The sequence below is a fragment of the Poecile atricapillus genome, chromosome 6, assembly GCF_030490865.1.
Source record: "Poecile atricapillus isolate bPoeAtr1 chromosome 6, bPoeAtr1.hap1, whole genome shotgun sequence".
Taxonomy (NCBI): domain Eukaryota; kingdom Metazoa; phylum Chordata; class Aves; order Passeriformes; family Paridae; genus Poecile; species Poecile atricapillus.
Genome location: NC_081254.1, coordinates 35,236,584 through 35,263,587, shown reverse-complemented (window position 1 = coordinate 35,263,587; position 27,004 = coordinate 35,236,584). Strand labels below are relative to the sequence as shown.

General features: G+C 47.3%; 1 protein-coding gene across 7 annotated transcripts in view; it reads left to right on the top strand.

Moving 5' to 3' along the window:
• CTBP2 (C-terminal binding protein 2) overlaps positions 1 to 27,004 on the top strand; it is a 130,860-nt gene that overhangs the window by 89,874 nt on the left and 13,982 nt on the right. Inside the window, exons 1-2 of one of the 7 annotated variants that reach the window (XM_058840657.1) lie at positions 171 to 1,592; positions 1,626 to 2,124. The exons of 5 other annotated variants lie outside the window; for them this stretch is intronic. In XM_058840657.1, coding sequence (XP_058696640.1) covers positions 444 to 1,592; positions 1,626 to 2,124 — 1,648 coding nt within the window. In that variant the 5' untranslated portion in view covers positions 171 to 443. Of the gene's footprint in view, positions 1 to 168; positions 2,125 to 27,004 lie in introns of those variants that run through there. One more of the 7 variants, XM_058840656.1, reaches the window with a different exon arrangement.

Sequence of the window (27,004 nt, the reverse complement as noted above, 5' to 3'; positions counted from 1 at the left end):
CAAAAAAAAAATAAAAATAAAAATCATCATTCCCCAGGGGAAAAATTGCATTGAGGTTGCTGGCTGGGTCAGTGCGTGAGATTTCATCGGGCTAAAATGATGTCACATGGAGCGAGGGCTTTAGTGGTTTTATTTAGCTCCTAATCCCCACACACTGCTCGGCCAGTTGTCCATGTGCGCCGTCCCCAGCGGCACAGGATAAAGCATCTGGGCTGAGCGCGGCTGCAGCGCACGGCCAGGGCAGCCCCGCTCTGCCTGCTAAGGTTACCCGGGATTAATAATTCAGGCGACACTCGGAAAGGCAAAACCTCCGGCCGGTGCTTTCTGAGGTCCCGGGAGGGCTCAGGCGCAGCACGGTCCGGTTTGGATGCGTGCCGGAGAAGCACTGAGAAGGAAGGCGCCTCCTCTTCTCCTTGTCAGCGGGAGCGAGCGGCCTCGTGGTGATGCCCATCCCCAGCAAGCACCCCAACATCGGCCGCTCGCAGAGCTGGGACGCTGCCGGCTGGTATGAGGGGAACTGGGAGAGCGAGAACGCCTTCGAGTACCAGAGGCCACCGGGCCGGAGGAGCTCCCTGACCTACGGCGGTGAGGGCAGCTGGTACGAGCCACCGCGGGCAAACGATATCATCTTGCAGGGCGGTGCGGAGCTGAAGCAAGAGGCGTACCCGTACCAGGATGCCACCTTCGCTCCGGGGCCCCTGAGGAAGGGCTCTGTCCCTGACTTCGCCTACTGCGACCGGCCGGCGCCCATGGCGGCCCGGGGCTCTCTGCCGCCCCAGGATTATTACAGCGACCCGTCGCTGTCGGCGAGGTCACCCAAGGACCCTCGCTGCTACCGCGACCACGTGGCGGGCAGGCCGCTGGCGAGCTATGGGGCGCCCGGCAGCCGGCTGTCCTGGGACCAGACCGCAGCGCGCCCACCTGCCCCACCCGACACCAGCCGCCTCTACAGAGACCCCAAACTGGCCCTGGATGGGCAGAGGCTGCGTGGCAGAGATGTCTCCCCAGCGTGGTACGGCACGGAGCCCCCCGGCCCGCGCTACGCCGCAGAGCCCCCTGCCTTCCCCAGCAGGCCAGGCTACAGCGATGGGACAGAGCGGGCTCCTGAGGTGGCAGCAGCCAGGCAAGCTGCCCCCACCTGCCTGGTGGTGGATCCCAGCACCAGCACCGGCAGCAGCTACGGGCCAGGCAGGGAGAGCACCGGCGCCAAGGGTCCCTACGATAGCTACGAGGCGACGGTGGCGACGCCTTCCCACCCGCCGGTGCCGCCCGCCTTCCCCGGGCCGGAGGGCAAGAGGAGCTTTGACCCCGAGTTTGTGGCGCTGCTGCGTGCGGAGGGTGTCTCGGAGAGCACCTTTGCTGCCCTGCTCCAGCAGGGCTTCGACTCCCCGAACCTGCTGGCCATGATGGAGGAGAACGACATCAAGTCGGTGGCACCCAACTTGGGGCAGGCCCGCGTGCTGTCCCGCATCGCCCACAACTACAAGGCAGAGATGCAGCTGCAGAGGCAGGAGCGCAGGAGCGGGGCACTGCGCCCCAGGACCCGCTCCAACAGCTTCAGCCACCGCAGCGAGCTCCCGGCAGAATACGGGGTGCCCACCGTGGATGGCCCTGGCACCTCGCAGCACCCACCACCGCTGCAGCCGCTGTCCCCAAGAGGTGTAGAGATACACCGCCGGCCGTCCAGCGCCCCAACCCAGCACTTGCTGGAGACCACCACCTACCCGGCCCCTGCGGGGGCTCCGCAGGGGCCGCACTTCCTCCCCGGTTCGGGGTACAGCACCCCCCTGCCTTGCAGCACGCACCCGCGGCCCGCCTCTGCCTACTCTGCTCCCGTCGGCTTGCCCATGACGGCGGCCAACCCGCACGCCAGCCCCAAGACAGCGTACCCCACCACCTACACCGTGCCCATGGAGCTGATGAAGAGGGAGCGGACAGCGGTGGCGTCACCGGCACCCAGCCCCCACGGCAGCCCCCAGCTCCTCCGCCGGCCGGGGACAGCAGGGGACGGTGGCCTGGCACCCACAGGGCCTGCCTTCCCTGCCCAGCTGTCCCCGTACCCGAAGCTCAGCAGGCGCACGGGGCCCCCCGTCATCGTCTCCACCATGGCATCGCCTGAACCAAGTAATTACCGAAGGGGCTTAGTCCATATTGTAGTTTAGAACCACCTTGTTGTTGCTTATTTTACCCCTCAAAAAACCCACGGTCAAATATCATGGGGGTTCATGCCTGAGTATTAGACACTGTCCTACTTAGAATATGCGATGAAGGGGATTTCTGTGCAGGGTTGTGCTGGCCCTGTGGAGCTAAAGATGCTGATTCTTGCTCTGTGGTTAAATTCCAAATATTTTATTTGTTTAACCAACTTCAGTTAAATGTGAGCGGTATCTCAGATAATGCTCCCAGGGTTAATCTTGCCGTTCCTGTTGTTTGTTGAGAGCAGGAGATTAGACACTGTGCTGGCTGAGCAATTAGGACTACAGGGTTTGCTGCAGATTGACTTTTTACTGCTGTTATCAGGCACAAATGTGTTCCTCCGAGGAAGTGGTTAGCATTGTTTTGACTAAATTCATCAGATAGTTAATGGTGTTATTCGAGAATCGACGTACCTTTGGCCATTACCTAAGGCTTTTCTTCTTATTATTAATTTGCTGTTTTATCAGGCATACAAAATAAACCCCTTGATTTCCTTCTCGAGATGCCTGTAAGTGAAGCGATAGAGCTGTTAAAGTAATAGGGCTGTGCTTTAAACTAAAAGCCTGTCATTAAGCACTGGAACAATAAAAATGAATGGTGGCTCCTAGACTTCCCTTCCCTTTCTAGAAATGCTCTGGCTCTTGGCTGCTCAGATGAAAAGCTGTACAATCCGAGCAGGCTCTGCTCCTCCGCTTTGGAGATGTGGCACTCAGAGCCTGATAGAAGCTAACCCCCAAAATCACCAGGAGAAATACAAGGGAATTCATCAAATCCATTCATTTGTGCCTTGACTTGTTTGAAAAAAATGTGGAAAGACACCCCTTGAAATGTTTTTTGCTGGTAATGACTCTGTGAGCAGGGAGTTTTCTCCCTGTGCAGCACAGCTGAACTCCCATGCAGACGATTCCCAAACAATGTGCTGTACAAGCACACACATACACAAAGCTTTAATAAGAGGGATACCATTTATAGGCATCGAGACGGTGCCAAACTGGTGATGCCATTCCACAGGAATCTAAATAAAGAGGGGAAATGATAAAGTTGTCAAAATGCAGACACTTGGCACACCCCTTTCCCTGCCATACCATAATTACGCAGCTAGGAAGTAACTGCCGGTCCTTTCACGCTTAGGAGTCCTTTATGTAGCTGGTGTAATGTATTGATTTCTAAAAAATGCTTCAATATTAGGCAACATGTTCTGTGTTGACATGGATCAGATGCTAAAGTAGTACATCCAGGCAGTATTTTTAAATGAATGCGGCTAAGAAGACGAACTGGCATAATGTGGGGAACACAAATATGTTCATTTATTTGCGCTTTGTCTGATTGAGCGGTCGGTGCCGACGCAGCAAAGAGCTCTGGGCTGAAGGACCTCCAGAGCACGGGGATTAGGAGCAATCTCCTCCACCATGGGAAGCAGATCCCTCCTTCCCTGCTTCACATTTATAAACTGCAAACCCCGTTCTCTAAAAATCTTGAAATTATCCCTTCCCTTCACCAGAATTACCGGTGCACAGCAAGAGGAAGCCAACAGTATTTCTGTGCTGTTGAGCTCTTTCTTGCTACTCAGCCCTCTTTATTTCTTTTTTTTCTTCTTTTGCCTACGACCATCTCATTTGCATGAGGATGACATTTGTTGCTCCAGTAATTTCATCTGATAATGGCCAGCTTGCAAAGCGGATCTGAAAACATATTCCTTAATTATGTGTTGCCAAGCAACGAGAGGGTTTGGCCATAATCACAGAAAGATTATCTTCTCATTGAAGGCCCTGAAAGGTTTAGCTGAAGTAGGACCTGTAAAATTGTCTTCATTTTTATTTATTTCCCCTTTTTCCTTTCCAAATAGCCTGAGAGGTTTTCTTCCTGTTAAACTATATTTTAAAAGTAGAAGCCAAGGTAAGGCACATGGAAGGATTAAAAATGGGAAAGTGTGTGGTGGTTTGTAGATGTTTGAGCTGTATTGAGCTGGAGTGTTCACACTTACCCACAACAGGATAAGCTGAGGTTAGAAATATGTTAAGATGTTTTAAAGCTTTGAGTGGATGGCAGAAACTTGACTAAATCCAGGAAAATTGTATTTGTCAGCCAGGAAGGGCCAGGATGTGTTTTCAGGAGCGATGAGCCTTCTCTTGGCTGTAGCTTTGGCTGTGTATATTCGAGTCGCAGGATGAAAGCAAATTCAGTATTAAAGTCTGTCTCCAAATGGCTGCAAATATTTTCTGTCAGTGTAGGTTAATGTCTTCCCAGTCAGCAGAGGGTCATAAAGAGCATGTTACAGCCCAATCATGTTTTGAAGCTTGTTATATGGATAAGACCTTAAAACAGATAATTTTGGGTTTTTTTAAAGTCTTGTTGAACTGTGCATTGTAGTCTTTCTACAGTGAGTTGTTCCTAAATAGCCCTTTTGTCATTTTGTGCTGAGTTTGACACTCTGAATGCATTCTGCACAGCTGCTGTTCACTTTGGAGTTTGGACAGAGGGCTTGCAGGAGGAAAGTGTTTTCTTTCTCCTGCCTGGTATTCCTGGTGGCAGAGGCAGGATCCTGGGCAGGGATACAGGCACGTGCCACGTGTTTATGGACCTCTTGCTTTGGCATGCTCAGATAAGGGAAAAGGAGCAATGAGATTTATTGCTGCAACTGCTTTGCTTTTCTTAAAATAAATAGTAATAAGTTAGGTAAATTGCCCTTCCTGGGAGTTGCAGGGTTGTATGAAGAGAAGGTGGTGAATGAGCACCTTAAGCCCTTCGCTGTGGCGATAGAGTGACGTCTCCGGAGATGAGCCAGCTTCCCATGCCAGGAACTCCCCTGCCACAGCTCTGGCAAAGCTGCTGCTGTCCATGTCACTGAGACCTTGTCAGGAATAGCTGCCAGGAATGCTCCTGCAGCCTCGCCATCCATAGGATCAGCAGTAGCGAGCACACCAAGTCAGCTCAGTGGCGAGCAGGAAGAAAGCCCTGCAAGGTCTGAGTGACAAACGTGTGTTGATGGGAGGCTGAGCCAGAGCGGGTTTGTGGCCAGCCCCGTGCTGAGCTGGGAGGGAGTGCAGGGAAATAAATAGTCCAGGTCAGCAAAGCTGGTGAGGGCAAACAGTATCTCATGGTCACTGATCACATTGCTGCAGTTCTGCCTCCAAATTTTGCAACTTCAATTTATGATGTTTGCTAGTATTTTTATTAGATTACTTAATTTCCTTCTTCTTTTTTTTTTATTTTTTTTATTTTAACCCAATGTTTTACTAGTAAAGCAGTTGGCAGATGAGAAGTCTTGTATTTTTGTAGCTTGCCTGGACTTCTCCCAAACAGGGGCTGGTCCAGATTTCTCTTTCTGATGCTGGACTTATGGAGCTTAAATGAGAAATGGTGATTCATTGCAAATATGTGTCTTGGGTGATTTATCAAGCTCTCGTGTACACGTGAAGATATGAAAGCAAATTATCACAAAAGGGGAGATGCTAGATGCTTCCCACAGGGACGAGGAGCAGGGCTGCCCTGTAAAGTCAGGTGGATATCATCAGGAAACCAGAGCAAAATTACTCTGCTGTAAGATTTGGTTGAAAGCCTGACCTTTTCCTGAGCAGGGAATGCCAGGCTGAGGGAAGCTGCCCTCCTTGGACAAGTTGTTCTCTGCAGTATGAAGGGGACTCATCCTCTCTTTTATCAGCTTAGAGCCCAGCTAGAAATGCCTTTCACTGTGATTAGCTCAACTCTGCTTGTACTCTTTAACACCTCGTTGTGATGCCTTTTATTGGTATTTCCCACCCTGTGACAGATAAAAACTGTATTAACCACACATAGTTGCAGGCTGAAACTCTGCACATGGGCAACCCCCAAAGAGGAAAGGGCATAGGTAGGAGTAAGAGCCTTGATGGTTGTTCAAGTATGGTTAAAAGAGCCCATCAGAGATGGTTAAAAGAGTGGTATTTTCCCACTCTTGTAAGCTATTAATTCTTTAAACCTAATTAATTTAAGCTAAATTGCCACTGCTTTCTATGGGCAATGTTTAGCAGGATATTTCCTATACAATATAAATTTCCTGGGCATTTCCTGATGTTGATTTATTCTTTGCCCAGTGCAGTGGACAGCTCAGAAATCGACTTCAGGTTTTCTTCCGTGTGTTTCCTGTACAAACCTCAGCATGGAATCACAGTGTGTCCATGTAGGGCTGTTCAATTAACAATCCGGACTGAAATGGCACCAAGGGAAGCTCCGTGCACTGAATAAATCTGATTTAATTTGCACATTGACCTGGCAGACCATAGCATGTCCTTGGAGCCATTTCCCAGCTAGTGTGTTAGTCCAGGTAAACTCTGCACCACCCTCACTACTAAAAACACGGAGTAATGTTTTTAACTGGGAGCACAACTTCCGTACAGAAATACAGGTTGAAATAAGCAGACAGGTGTTTCCTGCTGTCCCCATGGTCACAGCATCAAGACACTAATACCCAAAATGATGAGGGAAGTAGCTGGAAAACCCACAGTGAGTTTGTGAAAGCCTTTGAAAGGCTCAGAAGGACCTCAGCAACCTGTGCTGAGCACATGAGTGCGTGGATCTTAAGATGTGTGAGAGATGTGCTGTTGGCTATCTTGATATAACACTGACTGTCTTGGCCAATCTGCACGTACAGTTCCCTGGTGGCAGAGAATATGCTTTTAAAATACTTCTTTAAAGGCTGAAATATGCTTTTTATAATGGTTTTATCAAAAGCAATATAAAGTGTCAAACTCATTCCAGTTGCAATTCATTGACTTTAGTGCCACGGCAATAAAAATGAATTTGGCCTGTCGAAGGAGAATGTGTTGTCAGATGCACAAGTGTTGTCATCTTTAATTTACACTTTTCTTTCACCCGGTGTTTCTGGTTCTCCAGCATTGTTTGGACTTTCATATACCCAGATCATTCTCTGACTATATTTGCTGATATTTTTTTAGCTTTCTCTTAAGTAGTTTCCATAGCTACAAACTTCATGTTCACATAGGTGGGGAAAAAAATTTAAAGGTTTCTTATTATTATTGTATTAAACATTTTTTATATTTCTTCTTCTTGTCATTCTCATATCATCACACTGCAGTCCAGTTTAATGAAAATGCTGCACAACTGAATTGCCTGTTATTTTTAAAAGTGAAATAGGTGCTGAGCTGAATCCTTGAAAAGCAGAAGGCCAGCATCATTAAGCCACTGATATAGTATAAATATTGCAGATGTAGGACTGGTATTAGTAAGGTTTATAGATGGCAATTGGCAGGCGAACTTTTGACTTTTACACCTAAATAAAGCCTGATGGTAACAGCATTCTGCTAGCTTTTGGTAAAGAAAGCTAATTTTTAATCTCTTTTGTCTGCTGTTGTTTTGTTTAAGATGAACTGTTATTTCTCAGAGTGGGATTCACTCCAGTATTTATATTCCAATATTTAGTTTTGCCTCGCTGGTAGGGAGGTGCTGGAGCAGCTGTGTCCTGGGCAGGGCAGCCCAGAGGAAGGGTTTGGGTAGAGATGTTGGGCAGCAGTGCTGGAGTAGCTGTGGAAGGGTTTGGGCAGAGGTGTTGGGCAGCAGTGCTGGAGCAGCCATGGAAGGGTTTGGGCAGAGGTGTTGGGCAGCAGTGATGGGGCAGCCATGGAAGGGTTTGGGCAGCAGTGATGGGGCAGCCATGGAAGGGTTTGGGCGGCAGTGATGGGGCAGCCATGGAAGGGTTTGGGCAGAGATGTTGGGCAGCAGTGCTGGAGTAGCTGTGGAAGGGTTTGGGCAGGGATGTTGGGCAGCAGTGATGGGGCAGCCATGGAAGGGTTTGGGCAGCAGTGATGGAGCAGCCATGGAAGGGTTTGGGCAGGGATGTTGGGCAGCAGTGATGGGGCAGCCATGGAAGGGTTTGGGCAGAGGTGTTGGGCAGCAGTGATGGGGCAGCCATGGAAGGGTTTGGGCAGCAGTGATGGGGTAGCCAAGGAAGGGTTTGGGCAGCAGTGATGGAGCAGCCATGGAAGGGTTTGGGCAGCAGTGATGGGGCAGCCATGGAAGGGTTTGGGCAGAGGTGTTGGGCAGCAGTGATGGAGCAGTTTTGTTCAGGGAAACGGGAGGCTCCAAGTGCCCAGTGCTGTGTCCGGGGTCTTGCCTTCTGCACCCTCAATCCAATTATCTGCTCCAGAGCAGATGGAGCAGATTAGTGCCCAGCTCTCCTTCCTCCGCCCTCTCCCCCGGTGCAGGGGGTGTCCGGCCAACAATCGGCTTAACCGTGGGTGCTGTGGCACAGCCCCTGCCCTGCCCCTCAGCAGGGAAACCTCAGCTCTGGGGCTGCTGCCGCTCATCCCCCAGCCTCCTGCCTCCAGTTCTTTGGCAGTTTGGAAGCCTTTGACCTAAACTCGTTTGCCAGGCATAAATTCCATTTTTTTGTTTGCAAGGAGTGTCTGCAGCGTGGCCACCAGATGCATGAGCTGTGCCCCACAGTGGAACAGCCGCTCCAGCAGCGGGGTCGGGGGTGGAGGATTGTGGTTCTTTCCCACCTGCAGCATTCCCTCATGGAATCTCAGCCAAAAAATATTGTGTGGCCAAGGGAGATTATGGCCTCTTGCCTCATCTTGTAAATGAAGGCAGTGTCAGCCATGAGAGGCTTGTGACACCACGGGACTGTTCCTGCAGTTCCCAGAAGCATCACAGTCCTTGGGAAAAGGGTGATTTAGGCTCTGTAATCTGAGACATGAGCAGGTTGTCACGGTAAGAAGGAAACCACCAGGGCTTAGTTGCTGGTGGAGATCCTTGGTAAATACTGGTATGAACAGCTAAGATGGCATTCTCATGTTTTATTTATGTATGCAGATATGTATAGATATGAAAATGGGGAGAAAAAAATCTCCAAAATATAATCAGTGTCTCAGTCATTATCCATTTGGATCAGTGCTTCTGCAGTCTTCATTGTTTGCCAGAAGTGTCTTGTTTTGGTTATCGAGCAATTTATTATTTCCTGGCTTGGCGAGCAAACAAGCAGACGGGACTTTGTTTAGACAGCAAACACAGTGATAAGAAATAATTTAGGATATACTTTCCATGAAAAAAGCCAGAAAAAGAGGATCAGAACCGAGGTGTCGTGGAAACATTTGGCATGTATTTTCCAGATGTGATGGTGGTATCTCCAGGTGGGTTCCCTCCATCCAAGGAGCATCAGGAGGTGTAGGGTGATGGGATGGAGGAACCTGGCAGTGCCCACCTGACTTCCCTGCTGGTCTTCTTAACCTTAACACGTTTCCTGACACTTGTGCTAAACACTGCAAATCCCTGAGCTGCCTCCTACACATTCCCTTACTGACCCTTAGATTATCAGTCTTTTCTTAGGATGGCCCAGTCTCTCATTGGAGTCTCTCACTGTTACCTGCAGAGTGAACAAAAACAAGGAATGGAGATGTCACACCCATTTGTTTTGCTCTCTGCCATCTCTGAGTGTTTTGTTAGAAAGGTTTAAATTAACATTGAAAAAGTACAGTAGTTCATGCAAGTGCATATATTTTGTTTTGTCAGTGCAAGGAATCTTGATTAATATTATGAAGGATAAAAGAAAGGATTTAATGTGGACAGCAGAGAGCTTGTCAGTATCTAGACCATCCTGCTGGGACACTGAAATAATCAGGAATGCTTAAATGTCACTTTAGTTATCCCACCTGGCCAGCAATTCCTGTAATCTCTCCTATCAAGCTTTCCCCATCTTTGAATTCTTCCTCATGTTGAGTAGACCTGCATGAAAGTGGGAGCTGTTATCCTACCAGATGAAACATTTGGCTTAAGAGTCTTAAATTTCCATTTCATTCTTGTCTGCAGCGAATGAGGTCTTGTTTCATCTGCAGTCAGGGCTAAAAAGGTCCCAAAACCAGGATTACTAATAACTAATAACATCAGGGCAGTGCCAAACAACTCTGTCACGCTCTGCAGTGAAAGTTTTCCCCTTGGGGCTCATTTTTATTCAGCAGGGAAGGAGTTCTCTGTATTTGCTGTTCATCCTAAAAGTCCAGGCTCCCTCAGAGCAATGTGGCATCTCCCATAGCAAGTTCTGGCCAGAGGGAGAGCCAGGGGATCATCTCCCTGCTGTGAGATAAGCAAGATACAGAGGTACATCCCAAGGACCAGCAGCCCCACACTCTGACCCATCAGCTCTTTTTCACTCCAGTTTTCTGTTTCTGAAGCTTGCATGAAAAAACGCCAACAAAGTGATTATTTATAATTTTTGTAGAATATCTTTCTGGAGGAGCAGCTTCCAAAGTAGGGCAGTGAGTCAAGTTCACTTGAAAAACGGTGATTTTTGTCATTGATTTCAATATAAGGAGATTTTTTACTCTCTCCTGCAAAAGGAACCAGCTCTACATCACTGACTTTTACTGCATTTCTTAAAATTAGATCTACAAACCCAATGGTTTCTTAAGCAGGAGAAGCTGTATGTTTCATGCATTGGAAGCCTGTGCATTATTAAAAATAATAGGATAGATTTGTCAAATGGATAATGAGTAGGTTTCTTTCTCTGTTTTTCGGTGTTTTAATGAGTGCAGGAAATGTTTGCTATTTATTTGCTTTCAGGTTTTACCAAGGAGCTCTGGAGATAATTGTCAAATTTCCAAGCGTGTATCAATATTTCATGAAGCTCTGTTTTCCCTCTGTACATTCACAAGTTGGGTCATTAGCACTGGGACTGATATTAACAGGCTAAAGCAAGGCATGAAAAGGCATTCCACCAAACCCTTGCAAGTTTGAGAATTTCTGAAACAAAATTCTAGTCAGGTCTTCTGGGTAAAATAAATATCGGTGATGTTGCGTGGTTTCAAATGTTAGATCTGTCGGAGAATTTCTTGTTTGATCTTGGTTTCTGTGGTTTGTGGAGCTGATCCAGAGAACACCAAGGCTTTGTGTGTGTGTTCTGTGTGTTTGGCCTCATGCCCAGCACTTACCACAAATTGGGGTGTACCTTACAGAGATAGGATATCCATCCACGTCATCCTTTGGAAAAAAGCAAATTCCACCTTTCCTACTACCAGAAGATTAAATTGTGTTGAATTATTAAAGCTCAAATTGATTTTAGACATGGTACCAGTCAACACTGATGCTGACTATTTAGTTTGCTGTTGGCTGTTCAGTTTTGGGTTATTTTTGCATGGTCTTTGAGGTGCAGAACTGGCTGTGTGTTAACAACTGTTGTTCTCCTTTGGACATTTGCCCTTTATAAGAGGCAATATTTTTAATGTTGAATATTTCTTTTTTCTTAATTTCTGACCTTTTTATGTAAAACATATCCCTGTTCTCATTCTGATTAGGCAGCTTATCCCAGTTTTGGTTTGCTCAGCCTAAAACTCTGGTGTCAGGCTGGCTTTTGCTTCTAATCATGATCTAACCCAACTAGCTCAGTGCAGTGCTCTCAAGAAAAAAAAAAATAAGTCAGCAAATGAAAATTATTCATAGATACAGACCCACTGTGCTTTGCTGTGGAGAAGGTGCAAAATTATTGATAAATTCCTGTGGCTTTTTGACCATTCTAAATGGTTGCCATAAGTGCTTCACCAGGGACAGCTGAGTGATACCTGGGAGAGAGCAAAAAGTGAGACTTTAAACTTGATTGAACCACACAAAGTCTGGAGGGCTAATGTGGAAATCTGAAAGTGTGCAGAGAGCTGGAGGGTGGATGGATGGAGTATCCAGGGCTTCTGAAACAGAAAAGTACTTCAGAGTTAGGAGTGATTAAAGCAGAAAGGGACCAGTAGTGCTTCCCTGGAGAGGGAGGGATGGATTTCTGTGGCTGTTTGACAGAGGGGTTTGAAGATCCTTGGAACTAGCAGATGTCAGGACTGGCCTGTCTGTCAGTATTTTGGTATCATTTTAGGATTTGTTACACTGTGGGCTACAGTAAAGCAAAGGAGGTCACTTGTGAGCACAGACATTGTTAATTGTTAATCATGGCAGTTCAGGAGGAGAAAGAGAAATGGCAATCATGTAATATTGACACAACAGGAGTGTGTGGAGATAATGAATTTGGTCACAGCTCGATATGACAAAGTTCCAGACTGTAAACAGAAATATTTGTCAGAGGGGAGACAGTGCTCAAAGTGAAAATTGGGTGCTTTGCTAAGTAAAAATCACCTTTGCTAAGTAAAAATCACCTTGCAGCTGTGGGGGCTTTGTAAGGGAAATCCAGAGCAGATGCATTTGACTGCCTTGTCCTTCTAGGAGGAAGTTTGGAAAATTGGCAGTAAATCGTGCTTAGCTCTGAAACTGAGCTTTTCTCTGAGCAGGACTCAAGAAGACAAGAGTTTGCAATGCAATTCCCACACAGATTTTGGTGGTTTTTTTTACTTTGGTCACTGATAGCCTGTGCCAGGTGCCAAGAGGACACAATTCCTCTGTGTGATGCTGCCTGGGAGAACCTGGCCTTACTCTGGACAATTTCCTGGGGAATCTCCAATTTCCTTTACTTCCACTCTGGGAAGTTATTAGGCACACAGATTTAATATGTCTGTTGCCTATTTGTTTAATCTGTTCATAAGGCACTTAGAGCCTCACGGTTCTTTGAAGAAGCACATACTAAGGGATGCTGGAAAGCCTGGGCTGCACACAGTGCTGAGAGTGGGCAGAGCTGGAAACTGCCCCATTGACACAAGGGGAGCAGCTTTCCTCCAGCACAAACACATCTGGAGAAGTGGGAGAGGAAAGAAGGTAGGAGAACAGAAGAAAGGAAAATACTGGAATCAGCAACAGTAAATCCAACCAAAATACTGCAGCAGGACAGAGGGTGCCCTAAAAGTAGCCAGTTTCTAGGAAAGTATTCCATGCTTGGGAAGAATGGTGCTGGTAACAGTCACAAAATGTCTGTGTTCCAAGTTTTTTGTACACTTCCCCTCCCAAGTTGGCACAGTTACACGCTTTGTTTGTTTGCCTCCGGCTCCTACCCTTGGTGGAGTTAGAAATACTCTGACTCAAGTCCATCCAAATACAACAGTGCCATGCTTGGTAAGTGGGTCATGAGCCCTTGGGGTCTGAGCAAAGATTTTCTATCAGAATTTGGCAAAAGAGCAAGTTAAAATGCTTTTCTAAAAACCTCTCGATTCCAAGATTTTGTTTTAAGATTAATGTTCTTGTAAACAGTGTGTGACCTGTGCTTTGATGCTTTGCATTAAGCCACATGGAGCTCCTGGCTGTCAGTGTAAGACAATTTTGGAGATCTCCTGGAGTGATACCCATATTCTCCTGTCAAGTTTGGGATGATTCTTTTTCATCTCCTGCCTGAAACTGCATCACGAGGGTGTCCTGAGGTTTCTTTTTGGAGCCACACTCGGAAAACTCAACCTTACTGCTGCCATTGCTCTGTGGTCACCTGTCTGCAGCCCACAGCTGTGCTCCTCAGCCTCCCTCACGTCTGACACTCATGTTTTGTTTCATTCTGTGGCTGGTTTGAAGCAGGAAAACCCAAATCTCCCATGCTCAGTCGGACAGGGGGGCTCCCATCACCACGAGGAGTGTGCAGAGCCCTGGCAGGTCACGGCTTCACGCTCAGTTGCAGTGAGAGCATCTCAGGTGCACCCCTGGAAACATTCTGTGAACCCTGTTTCTCCTTGGCCAGAGTCCTGTGCTGAGGAGAGGCATCAGCATGTTGGTTTTCTGCTGCAGCCAAGGAGTCTTTTCTTCTCCCTTTGCCTTCCCAGTCTCCCCAGACACTGCCTCTTCCCCTGGAGCGATGTTTTGGCACTGGACACTGGAATTTCCATTAAGGGATGTTCAGTTGTCTCAGCACAACAGGTATCAGCTTCTTTCTGATCACAGGTGGTCAGATTGACAGACCATGTGTGACCAGCACAGGGAAAAGCTGCAGTTCCTCTGCCTGTGGTCTTCTCCCCTCTTCTGTGCAGTCTTTCTGTCCCTGTGCTGCTTTGAGAGATGCACACGCTCTGAAATGTCTCTTCTTTGAGAGTTTATTGTGCTTGGGATCTGGTCTGCTGTTTAAAAAAAGCTACACAGGCTTCCTGGTTATTTTTTTCCATCACCAAGCAGGGCAGAGGCTGAGAAGACCACCCACCACTGCTGCTGTGCTGACAGGGATTCTCAGATGCTGTTGAGGATGGGCTGAGTGATGCGCTCAGAACGTGCCAGTCCTCTTGTGGACCACATTGGGTGGTTGCAGCCCACCCTGTGAATTGCAGAGCCACAGTGGGGATGTCCAGGGGATAGAGTGACAGCTCATCACAGCTAGACAGCAGTTCTGTGTTTGACATCTTGAGGTCAAAAACTGTCAGTTCCTTATTTTTTACGGTGTCTTAAATCGCCTGGAGAGTGTTTTGAGCCTTGTCAAAATGAATTAATTAAGGCCAAGTTGTATTCACAAGCCTGTGCTGCTCTGATTCAGCAGCAGGACTGTGCTTGATTTTCAGCCTAATAATTACAAATGGTTTTGGAGGATCTGGGGGGCTGATAGAGCCCGTTTGTGTTTCCTCCAGAGCTACATGTGCTACAGTTTTTACTTGCTCTTTGCCTTGGCAGTCTGTAGCATTGTTTTTCTCCTCCTTAGGAACACAGCCAGTTTTTTAATTAAGGAAATCACTCTGCAGCCATTGTCGCTGTTCATTTGAGTTCTTTGTCCATACCAAAGTTTCCAGCTCCCCAGAAGATTTGAAGACACTCCTTACTACAGCTGGAGGAGGACAGAAGTTTTGACTCAGGGCAGGCTCTTCTTCTAACTCTGTTAAGAACCAGGCATCAAGCACCTTTGTGGGCAGCACATTCACTTAGTGAGAGCTTCAAATCCACCTCTGGCTATGACAAATACTGCTGAGGTTATTTTTCTATTGGATTCGTATATTAAAAAAAAATAGTTGCGAGAAATAAATATCACTTTGTGCTGGGCTTTACCACTTACTGGGCTTTGAGCCTAAAAGGATTTAAAAGTCATCATGCTCTAGGGAAAGTTGTAGTGAGAAAGGATGTGGAGGGTTGCTCCAGCCAGCTGTTGGGATTTGGGAAAAGGCTCGTCCTGACCGATGGAAAGGAGACTGGGACTGAGACAGAGAGGCAGCCAGGGCTGACACAGCTACGCCCAGTGGGATTAGGACCAAATTAGAAACTTGACTTGCAGGGGTTTATCATTTCCTTTATATTGTGACATTAATAAATGCAAATCTTTATCTTCTAGTTGTTATCATCCCTTGTATCTTTTGTTAATGAGCATTGTCCCCAGTTCAGGCTGCACTGATAACTGGATGGAGAGGATAGAGACATTCATGTGCACACATTCATGTGTGTTCTGCAGAAGTACCTGGGGGTGTGAGGAAAGGATGTGGGCGCTTCTCCTGTGTGCCAGCTCCTCCTGTCAGCCTGGAGTTGGACAAGAGTCCTGGAGACAATGCCACGTTAATGCAGCACAGTTCAGTGCTTTTGGTGTTTCACAGTGCAGCACAAAAACTTCTTTTCTCATTTTGTTTCTGAAGTGCATCAAATTCAGACCATATGCACCATGTCAAGGCTGCTCTTGCCAGTCAACCCAAAGAAAATGCTCAGATCAGGCCTGGTTAATCACTCAGAGGGAACTGTTGAACTGAAAGATTGGTGGGTTTAGATTAAATATTGGGGAGAAATTCATTCCTGTGAGGATGGTGAGGAAGCTGTGGCTGCTCCATCCCTGGAAGCGTTGAAAGCCAGGCTGGACAGGGCTTGGAGCAATGTGGTCTAGGGGAGGGTGTCCCTCAGGGTGTTGGAACTGTAAAGTCCCTTCCAGTACAATCCATTTTGTGATTCTGTGGCTCCTGCACAACTTGGCTTCACAGTGGAGGCCACGGTGGCCTGGTGCTCAGCTGGGGTTTGGCTCTCCATCCCAGTCCATGTTCTTTCCATCCCAGATAGGTCCCTCATGGAAGGGAGCTCTCTAATAGCCAAAATAAAGACTCTCAGAGCCGATTAAAGCATGTAGTCTGTTACAGGCAGAAAGTACAGTTTGGGGTAGAGGATACAAAATACATTTGCAAGGCATCTGAGCCCGATGCTAAGACATTCTTTCTCTCAATGTTGTTGTTGCCAATAGCTTCTCTTGTGCTCAGACCAAAACTATTTAGGGTGGAACATTTGCTCCCTACTTTCTAGCAAGCCTGGTCGCAGGAATGAAGAATGGATTCTTTTAGTGGCCGCAGCTGGTTTGAATGATCCCCACACTGAACCCATTGACTCCAGGCACTCCTCATGTGAATCACAGGGAAGCAGCAACCAGGATTTTGTTTTTGTGCCTGACAGGAGCAGAAACAGCGGAGCAGTCACAAGTGGATTGCTTGAACCCAGGCACACGCCAGGGGTGTCCCCTGCACACTGTGTAGCTCATGCTGGCACAGGCAGCGTTCACCAGCTCACTCTGAAGTCAGGAGGCAGAGGAGGGTGAGATGTGTTGCTGTCTGGGTGTCTGTGCTGCATCCTCACCCACACCTCCTGCAGGGCTCCCAGAGGGGATGGTGTGGCTGCACTTTGTGCAGATCCATCCTGTTTGTTCAGTGAGAGATGGAAGAGTTCTGCAAGGATTGGGACCCTTGCATTACATACAAAACAAAACAAAAAAGTCATTAAACCTTTCGATGTCAGTTGGCAAGACCTTGAGCAAGGCACTGAGATGGAGCTGCACCTCTCTCAAGGCCTGCTTCTTCCGAGGGGCAACAAAATAACTTGTTTTGGTAAACTCAAGGAATCATTTCCACACCCTGTGACAAATCTATGTCTGCTTTTACAGGGTTTTTTTTTGTTGGTTTGTTTGTTTTTTATATTCTTTGTTGGTTTTTAAGCTGAAGGAAAGTTTAGTTTAGATCAGATACTGGGAAGAAATTCTTTCTTGTGAGGGTGGGCAGGCCCTGGCACAGGTGCCCAGAGAAGCTGTGGCTGCCCCTGGATCCCTGGAAGTGTCCAAGGCCAGGTTGGACAGGGCTTGGAGCAGCCTGGGATTATGGAAGGAGTCCCTGCCCATGACAGGGGGTGGAATGGGATGGGTTTTAAGATCCCTTCCAACCCAAACCATTCTGATAAAATCCTAATTTTTATGTTGAGAGCAGCTTCTAATAAGTTCCTGTAGGAGAATCAACTTCCTTTTTCCTTCCAAATTTTATCTGCTTGCAGAGAGAGGAGAGCAGGTCAAGGAAGGCGACCCGTGTTGGGCTGAGCATCAGGGAGAGATTTGGGAAAACTCTTGCTAAAAGTAACACTACCAAATAAAAAGGGGTTTGATGGTAATTAAATGCCACCTCTGTATTCTTAAGTATTTTTGGGAAAGTCAGCTGGCCATGTGCTCTGGGTTTTTTTCACAATACTGGGTTTTTCTTTGTATTACCAAAGGTATTAATTAGAGGAATAGATTAGACTGAATGCTGTACAATTATCTCTTGGGTATTTGTGGAATGAACGATGAAAACTGTGTGAAATTGTAAAATGCTCATTTAGCTGGGTGTCTTGATGAGCACCATGTCTTCCTTCCCCTCTTTGCCACGTCTCCTGAACCTGTTGATTACAGCCAGCAGGGCGGTTTTGTGTCAGTGGCAGCTCTTGGGGGGGCTTTGGGACCCCCTCAGACACAGGCACAATGTAGGATTGTTGTTGCTGCAGGAGCCTCTTTTTCAAGATCACAGGGAGTTTTCTCAACACACTCACTTTGATTTGGTTTGGTTTGTAATCTGTATGATCTAATCAAGTGTATAAACACATAGATAGGGGTGGGATGCATCAGGATTCTTCTTTGGCAGCTGTCTTCTGCTGAAAGGCAGGAAATTTTGTCAACTTTCTGAAATTTCAGTGCAAGACCCCTTTCCCTCCCTTCCCCAGTCTTATTCCCAAGAAAGAAATTAAACCTGATCAGTTCATTTTGCTACAACTCACTTTGGTGGGTTCATGGCACAGTTTTAAGACTAAATAAATTAATTGAGACTCACCATACGGCATAAAGCTACAGCTCTTGGGTTGATAGGTGATGGGTTTTATTGAACCAATAAAATATAGAAAATGGTTAGAGGAAAAGAGCTTACTGCAGTGATATTGTTCAGTGTGATTTACAGTTTTATAACTGTAGGCAAATGTGAAATATTTTTCCCTATCTCGGGTATACATTATTAGATAAACCTATATCCTGTGCTTACCTACATCAGCACTGTGATAGTGAAGAGACATAAAAATGAGGACATTTTCAGCCCATTAGAGTTAACGTGGTTTCAAAAGCAGTCAGTTTCTCTACAGTTTGGATTTTATTTGTCTCTCAGTGTGCTGAGGATGCCTGCAGGAAATGCCTCCCAGCAGCTGTGGGAGCTGCACTGTAGCAATCCTTGACATGCACATGAAAATGAGACACCTTAAATATGAAGGTTGTTGGCCAAAACACCAGTTTGTGAAAAACAGGGAGAAAATACAGATCTGTGCAGGAATTCCTTGTTGAGCACCCTGATTTGTCTCCTTTAGCTCTCGTTGGGTTGCTGAGGTTACCCCCACGAGAAAAACCATGGGGGCAAGGAGATGGCTGCTTCAGGAGGTCCTTAGAGCCCTTCACTGTGGCCAGAGGAGTGTGCTGGACTTTGAGGGCCACAGCCTGGAGCTGGGACAAGCTGGGGGTGCTACAGCCCCTTCCCAAGGGAGTGTGAGGGCAGGAGACACCCCTGGAGCTCCAGGGTGCTGATCTGACCCAAGTGCTTGGGGGAGAGGTGGGTGTTGAACTGCTGTAGCACAGGAATAGCTCATCGTTCTTGGAATTGAAAAATAAGAATGTGCCAGTGTGTTATCTGGATTAATGAAGATGAAAATGTGCTGTATAAATACATCAGGAGCGTGATCATGCCGTTATCCCTTGGGCTACTCTGGCTCACAAGGAGAAAAGGTTGATTTGTATTTGTAGATGATTTTGCTTGCTCTGCCAATGCTCATTTTTGTTTTAGTATGAAAGCCAGGGAGTGTGTTTCTTTTGCTCAAAGATGGAGCAGATTAGCAAAGATTTTTCTAGAGTATCGTAGTTTGAATAGCTCTGGTTTAAGATAAATGTTTCAACTACAATTATTTATTAGTGATACTATTTTAAACACTGATGATAAATTAGGGAGGTTATAAGCTCTATTATTCAAGGATCTGTGCAGTATTTGGACATTGAACATGGTTTCCATAAAGCAGAAGGAACTGGAGTGCAGCTGTCCGGGCTGAGGGTCCTCTGGCTGGGGTGGCAGAGGGGGAGATGAAGCAGCTTCAGGGGGAGGATTTACAAAATGATGAAAGTTTAACCTGTCTTTGTCTCCAGGCCACCCTGGGTGCAGAGGAAAACCCCACGTGGAAACCCTTGATGGGGTGCCCATCACTTGTGCTGACACATGGAGGGTCACAGGGTGAAGGGGCACTTCGGTGTCACAACTTTGGTGACGGTTTTCAGTCAGCATTGCCCGGTCCCCTGTTTTAATTTAAGATGTGAAATGTGTGGCTGGGGATTATCACTAATCCACAAAATGTTTTAGGGTCAGGGATAAGAAAAAATGTTAGGTATGTTCTCACCCATTCCTACTGCATGCTGTGCATCCAGGCCCCAGGAGCAGATCTGGAGGGGTTTGCTTCAGCCTCCAAAGCTTTGAGAAGACTCAGAAGGTGAGGTGGGGTGGCCAGAAGCACCTCAGCTTCCTCCTGGGTCCTTACTCAGAGCTTCTGTTCACTGTACCAAGTGAAATCACTTCCCAAATGTCATTTGAGAATTTTTGGGAGAGTTTTGGCTGGTCCCAGCCCTGTTTAGGTCCACTGGCTTTTGTCCAGACCTGCAGCCCGTGTTTTGCAGCCAGGCAGGAATGCTAGTGGCCAGGAAAAGGCTGATTAAGAGGGAAAGTAGAGAATGAGAAAGTTAATCATTGATCTTTTCATTATCTTTACTCAGCTTGGAAAACTGAAGCCAGGCAAGGTTTGCAGGGGGAGATAATATCCTTTATTAGAGTAATTTATATAGTTAGGAAAAGCCCCATGTGCTTCTGGGACCACATGCTTTTCCTCAGATCTCCACAGTTGCACATTGCATTAAAAATAAAATAAATTTAATTTTCAAAAGGTTCAGCGGATATTTGAAAGAAGTGAATTTAAAAGCAACTTACAAAAAAAAAAAAAAAATCTCATTTGGTTTAATTTGATTTGAACATTTCAAAAAAAACTGAATAGCCCTGAATTAGAAAAGACTTTTTTCTGGCTTGAAGCTTACTCATAGGAACATGACATCTGTGTACCAAAGGGCTGCCCAGGGCAGTGGTGGAGTCCCCATCCCTGGAGGGGTTTGAGAGCCATGTGGCACTTGGGGACATGGGTTAGTGGTGACCTTGGCAGTGCTGGGAAGGACCTGATGATTTTTGAGCTCTTTCCCAACCTAAATGACTCCATGACTCTATGAAGTCAAAATTTCTACATTTTAGCCTCATTTTGTGAGGCTCCATACTTATGGTCACGCTGTCATTTCTTCCTGAAATACCCACAAGGCCCTCAGCACACAGGAGCTGTTGGTGAGCAGCCAGTGAGGCTCCACAGAGGTGCAAAGTCAGAAAGGTTAAGAAGGGTGAGTTTAGTGTAGAGTTCCCTGCTCTGAATGCCACTTTTTTGTCCTCAGTCTAAAAACATTATTAAAGGATAATATTCTAAGATGCACGAGTTTGTAAATAATCAGTGTATTGTTGTTAATCAAGGCAATTTCTCTGTTCCAGTAGGTAAAACATTATTATTATTACTATTATTATTAATAATAATAATAATAATAATCTTTCCAGTGAGAGGTTTTGCATGCACACCCTGACCTCATTAAATCTCCAGCCCACAATTCAGTTTTGTGTTGTTTCCTTTTTTCATTTTTGAGTGGGTTTTTTTTTTTAATTTTTTTATTTTTGATAGCCTTCTACATCATCCAGCAGACCAATTTAAAATTCCCTCAATCCAGCTTAGTTTCAGCTGTATTAATGCATGTCTCGAGGGCACAGATAGCTAAAAAGGGCTGTATTGTGTGGCATCTCTAAAATCTTTTTTTCTGAGAAGTTGGATAAAGAGATTGAGGTTTCTCAGGGGGGCTTTGGGTTGTTGGGGTTTTTTTTGCCCCAGCTGAGTGAGCAGCTTTGCAGGTGGCTCAGAGAGGAGATGCCAGACCAGGAGATGCTGCTGGACCCCATGTCACTCCATTCCTGTTAAACTTTCCAGCAGAAAATGCTCCTTTGGGAAGGGTGCTGCAAGCACAGTGTGGGATCCTTTGTCATTTTCCTGATGTATCCCAGGAGACAGATTTACAGCAGTATTGAAAATAATCAAATATATTAGTTAGGGAACATGGTTTGAAGCAGGAGTGATTTTCTCTTCAATATTTTTTCTAGGATAGCACACTTTTAATGCAGTCATGCTTGGGAAATCCTCCCTGAGGTGCAACCAGTGTTTTTCAATATTAGTTAAACCAGAAAATATTGGAGTTCATGGAATCATTGAATGGGTTGGGTTGGAAGGGGCCTTTAAAGGTCATTTATTCCATTCTCCTGCCATGAGCAGGGACCCCTTCAGCCAGGCCAGGTGGCTCTGAGTCCCACCAGGTGATCAACCTCCCTCCTTAAACTGTTCCTTGAAGGATACAGGGGAGAGCAGCTGGGCTTTGATGGTCACTGCCAAGCCAGAGCTTTGTTTGCTCTGTTTTTATGGTTCTGGGCTGCTTTAAGTGTCAACAGGAATGTAAAGTGTGCCCTGTTTGTTTTTTCTTAAAGTACAACCATAATAAAATCTTACGATAGACCTGTAAAGCTTTTGTTGTAAAAGTAAATCAGCTTTAATAGCAAGTAGGTTGTAGTTAAGTGCTTTTGAATGTTGGTATTTAGGGGGTTTTTCTCACTTAGTTGTAAGCGGTGCTAAAGGGAACTGAGGGTGTTTATCTCAGGGAAATGAGTGGGATTTGCAGGCATAAAGCACCTCCCAGGACCTTCCAGGGTTATTCCTCTGCTCACATACTTCACCATCCTTTCTGCTCTTGACAGGAATTGGTCTCAAATTCCTCCAAGAGCGACGGGAGAGCACAGAGGAGCTGCGGGTACAGACTGGGATGGGGAAAGAAACGGGGAAAAAGTGAAGCAAGGAACCGGGGCACGAAAGAGCAGGAGCAGTGTGAACATGGCAATACTTGGCCTTCCTGACTGTGCTGAGAGCTCCTCCGCTGGATCCTTGCCCTGGAACAGGGGTGGGGATGTGAGAGAGGAGGAGGTTGCCAAGGGCCCGGCCTGGCCCTGCTGGGCCGAGCCGTGGCACCTCGGGCTCCAGGAGGGGTGACCTTGCAGCGGGGTCGCTGAACAGACGGTTCCAGCTGGGCTTGTGCGCTTGGCCAGCGCCCAGGAGCTATTTCAGGAGGTCTTAGAAGGGACGAGGCCTTGGCAGGAGCCGTGGGTTTGCAGTGAGCTCTCGGTTCTCCCTGCAGGGGCCAGCGGGCATCGCGCAGGCTGCGGAGGAGCCCCTGGCAGCAGCGGCTCTCAGGGCTCAGGGACAGCCTAGGGACAGCCCGTGTGCTCCTGGTGTGGCTCACAGGGCTCGGGGACAGCTCAGGGACAGCCCGTGTGCTCCTGGTGTGGCTCACAGAGCCCAGGGACAGCCCGTGTGCTCCTGGTGTGGCTCACAGAGCCCAGGGACAGCTCAGGGACAGCCCGTGTGCTCCTGGTGTGGCTCTCAGAGCTCAGGGACAGCTCAGGGACAGCCCGTGTGCTCCTGGTGTGGCTCTCAGGGCTCGGGGACAGCCCAGGGACAGCCCAGGGACAGCCCGTGTGCTCCTGGTGTGCCTCACAGAGCTCAGGGACAGCCCGTGTGCTCCTGGTGTGGCTCACAGGGCTCGGGGACAGCCCAGGGACAGCCCGTGTGCTCCTGGTGTGGCTCTCAGGGCTCAGGGACAGCCCAGGGACAGCCCAGCTGCTCCTTTTAACCATTAGAATGAAGGTGCTGGAGGCGTCCAGGTGGATTTAAAGGACTGGAGTCACGGCTTTGGCTGCTCCCTGGCCCATCCACAGGGTGCAGGAGGAGCTGAGGCAGCTGCCAGCCGTTCCTGGCACTCTGAGCTTGGCCAGAAATGCTTTGAGGAGGCTCCTAAAGTCAAGCTGGGCTCTCACTGAAGGCTCCCACATTGCCCTTATGGAAAAAGGGCAAAAAGTGTGAGGTAAAGCCTGGGCTGGATCCTTGGGGGCTTGTCCCTTCTGGCTGTAAATGGGTGACTTGGGTTGACAACAGCTACAGGTGGGCATGGAAATGAAGATTTATCTTCCAAAAGGCTCTCCAGGCTCCCACCCCAGCAAAGCAGTCCCGTCTCTCCAGAGACAGAAACTCCTCCAGTGCTGTCTCAAGCCTCTTCTGGGTTCTCCAGCAGATCTCAGGAATGCCAGTAGCAGAGCAGAGAGGCTCGGAGGAAGCCCTGTTGCTTAAAAAATCAAGAGCACTTTCTGTCCAGCATAGGGGGAAGGACTAATGTCAGTGGTTAACAGCATCATTTAATTCCTACCACTAGCTCCCAATGTGGCCTTTTCTTTGTTTTCCACTCAGAATCTCTTATTATCAAAGTGCAAATACAAGTATCAAAGGTGCTGGTGGCACGCAGACAGCTGGTGGGATTGAATCCTTTCTACTTCCCAAAACTGGATCCAAGTGCTTGCTTTAATACTTTACCCTTTTTTTATTATTATTATTGTTTGAGGGCACTTTCTCTAAAGCACAGGGCTGTTAGTGGTCTGTCTGTGTGCTAAAGCCAAGTTTGCACCCCTCTGTGCTGGTGTGCTGTGGACAGCCCCGCTGCTGGTCTGGTGCGGGGCTCAGGCAGCAGAATTCCAGGCTGTCCCCATGCCAGGGCTGTCACTGCAAGTCGACAGGCTCATCTTTAGCCTTGCTTTCAGTATCTCATATTCCAAAACGTCTTTACAGCCTCTGAATCCCTCGGGGCAATTTGAAGTTTGAGCAGCCTCTTGCCCAGATGGCCGATATCAGCAGCTCTCCCCTGGCAGCAGCATCCTTCTCCTTGGGTTTATTTATTTTATCTTTGCAATCAAAAAACTAAAAAACCAACCAAAAACCAAAACAATGAAAGCTGTCTGTTTCCTGGAGCAGCTCATTTGTTTTTTACTGCTGTAGTTTGTTTCCATTGGGATGGAAGGGAAAAAGATAAATGGATAAAGAGGGCAGGGAGGGACCCAAAGGAGAGCTGGCATGGGATGCTGTCCCTGGTGCATGATGCCATATGGCTGGAATGTGTGGCTCAGAGGTGAACGTCCCACCCATGAAAAATAAAGGATATATCCTGCAGCTGAAGTGCAGCACGGGAGAGAGTGCTGGATAATATCAGGAAAGCTGCCCACTGAGCACCAGGAATACAATTTGTTCCCAGCAGTGGGCTTAGTAATGGAGCATACTCAAGGAGAATTTATTGGTTGGTTGGTTGTTTTTTTTTTTGCTACCTTCTCAATGTTTTTTTTTAAATTATCTGCAAAGCTCAGCCCTGGGCAGTGGGACAGTTTGAGGTTTTGTAGGGTGTCCGAATCATAACCACCAAATAAACCCTAACTGAGCTTTTCTCCTCTTTCTCCCATCCCTCTCTTACCAAAAAAACCCCAAAAAACTACAAAAACCCACCCTACACAACAAAAAACCCAAAGAAAAAGAATACAGGAATCTGAGCTGCTCTGAGCAAGCAGTTTCTTTCCCAGGTGCTTCTTTTAGCTTTTTTGGTAGCATTCCTCCCTCACCACCCCATATGGCCTCTCCCATCTGCTCTGCCTCTCCCATGCCCTGGCAGCTCCCTCTGCCTCCCTGGTTTTGCCATCCCATCCATCCCTGCCCTGCTCTGCCCTCCCCCTTCTTGGGGTCTCTGCACATCCCTCAGGCTCCCCTGTGTGCCATCACCTTGTGTGACCATTAGGAGTTCCATGTTAGACCGTGTTCAGCTCCTCTTGAAGTCACTCCTTGGTGTTTGGTGCTCACAGACACAGATTTACCAACCTGACAATGTAGGAATAACCCAAACACCCACATTTTGATACATAGCAGAGGCCATGCACTGCTCTTCTATTACTCTTTTATTGCATTAACACCAGCTCATGTCCTTGCAGCTGGATGTGCAGTGCTCCTGGGTGAGGTTTAGTTCAGTCCAGAGATCATTTCAGAGACGAACTCCAGAGTTTTGCAAAGCTTGTGTATGGTTTTCATGCCCCAGGGCTGCATCCCCACAGCATCAGCAGGGTATCCCAGTGCTTTAATGGGGGAACACAAAAGGAGGTGTTTCTGGTGTGTGTACCTGCAGGAATTCAAATAAGAATAAGAAAATACCATGTATATTTATATTTTAACTGAGCATTTCTCTCTGGCTGCCGTGTCTGTAGTTCATCTGGGGAATGTAGCCACGGTGCTTGGATCAGCTAATAAGGATATATTGTTTTATATGGGAATTTCCTATGAATTTTTAAAAATACTTTCTTCAAGGAAGCCCTGAAAAGTTATCTGGAAAAGGAGCTGGCCAAAATCCAGCTCTTGTGTGCAGAGGAAACATGCTGGAGAGGTCAGGGCTTTGCACAGGCTCTTCCCAACAGCAGGTACGAGATTTTCCCTTTCCAGCAGGGCAGGATGGGTCTTGTTGCCTGTTTGCCCATCTCTCTGGAGCTCAGGAGTTTCTCTGAAACACAATCTCCCACACCAGAGGGGACTGCCATGAACCTGTGGGTTTTTCCAGTGTGCTGGAAGTTGCCTCCCCTTTGCCATCATCCCTCTTAGCCACAGCAGCCCTGGCTGCGAGCCTGGAGCTCCAGCATCAGTTCAAACTCCTGGGTCTCCAATGAAGGAGAAGATTCTGCAATCTTTCCCTGGTAGGATCCTGGCAGCCTCAAAGATGCTTTGCTTTTAAAATATAAAACAATCTATGATTTTTTATAAAATATGTATGTTTGATGTCACTTTCTAAAAAATGCTCTCTGTTTGTGTGGCTTCTGTCTGCACAATACCAAGTGCCTCCAGAGTATTTGTAGTTAGAAAAAACAGTAAATATCTGTTTGGGTTTTTTCCCCTTCTTTCTAAGAGATAAGACTTGTGCCCTATTTCATTTTTGCATATGTATTCATTATGAGAAGCATTTTTTAACAGGAAAAGTTGAGTGAAAGAAAGAGCATCACTGGTGAGCACGTTGTGGTGGAGGAGGGTGGTCCTGTGGGTCCTGCAGCATCAGAGTGCTTTCCCAAAACATCCTCATCCTCACAGAACCACCCAGAGGCACCTTTGCCACTCACCTTTCTGCTTGCAGGGATGAGGATCCCTGGAAAGGCACCTTGGGACTTTGGCTCTCCAGCTTGTAATGCAGAGGTGATGGCTGGGGAATTTCAAGTGTTTAAGCAATGGTTTATGTTCAAGAGAAAGATGTGCCTAAATCCCCTTGTCCTTAGGCAGAGACTGGATTTTAGGGAGACCGACAGGTCTTTTGATGTCAGGGTTAAAAGTCAGTACCAACTCCAGGTAATAAACCTTGGTTCACCTTATTCCTGCCCTGTCCTGCAATTCCAGGGCTGCCCAGGCATCCTGAAGCTCCCTACAGGCTGAGCAGGACCCTGTGTGCAGCGGGCTGTGTGTGCCACAGGATTGATGCTGTTGGAACCAGTGGGATGGTGATAAAATGGGGACAGGGTAACTGGAGAGGCACAGCTGATGGTGTTGAACGGGACTGAGGTGCAGGGGTTTTTTCTTATTTCTTGGATGGGGATTGTCTGTAGCTGTTGGTACTGCTGGCAGTGACAATGGCAACTGGAAAGAGAGAATAACAACTGGAGAGAGAGAATAACAACTGGAAAGAGAGAATAACAACTGGAAA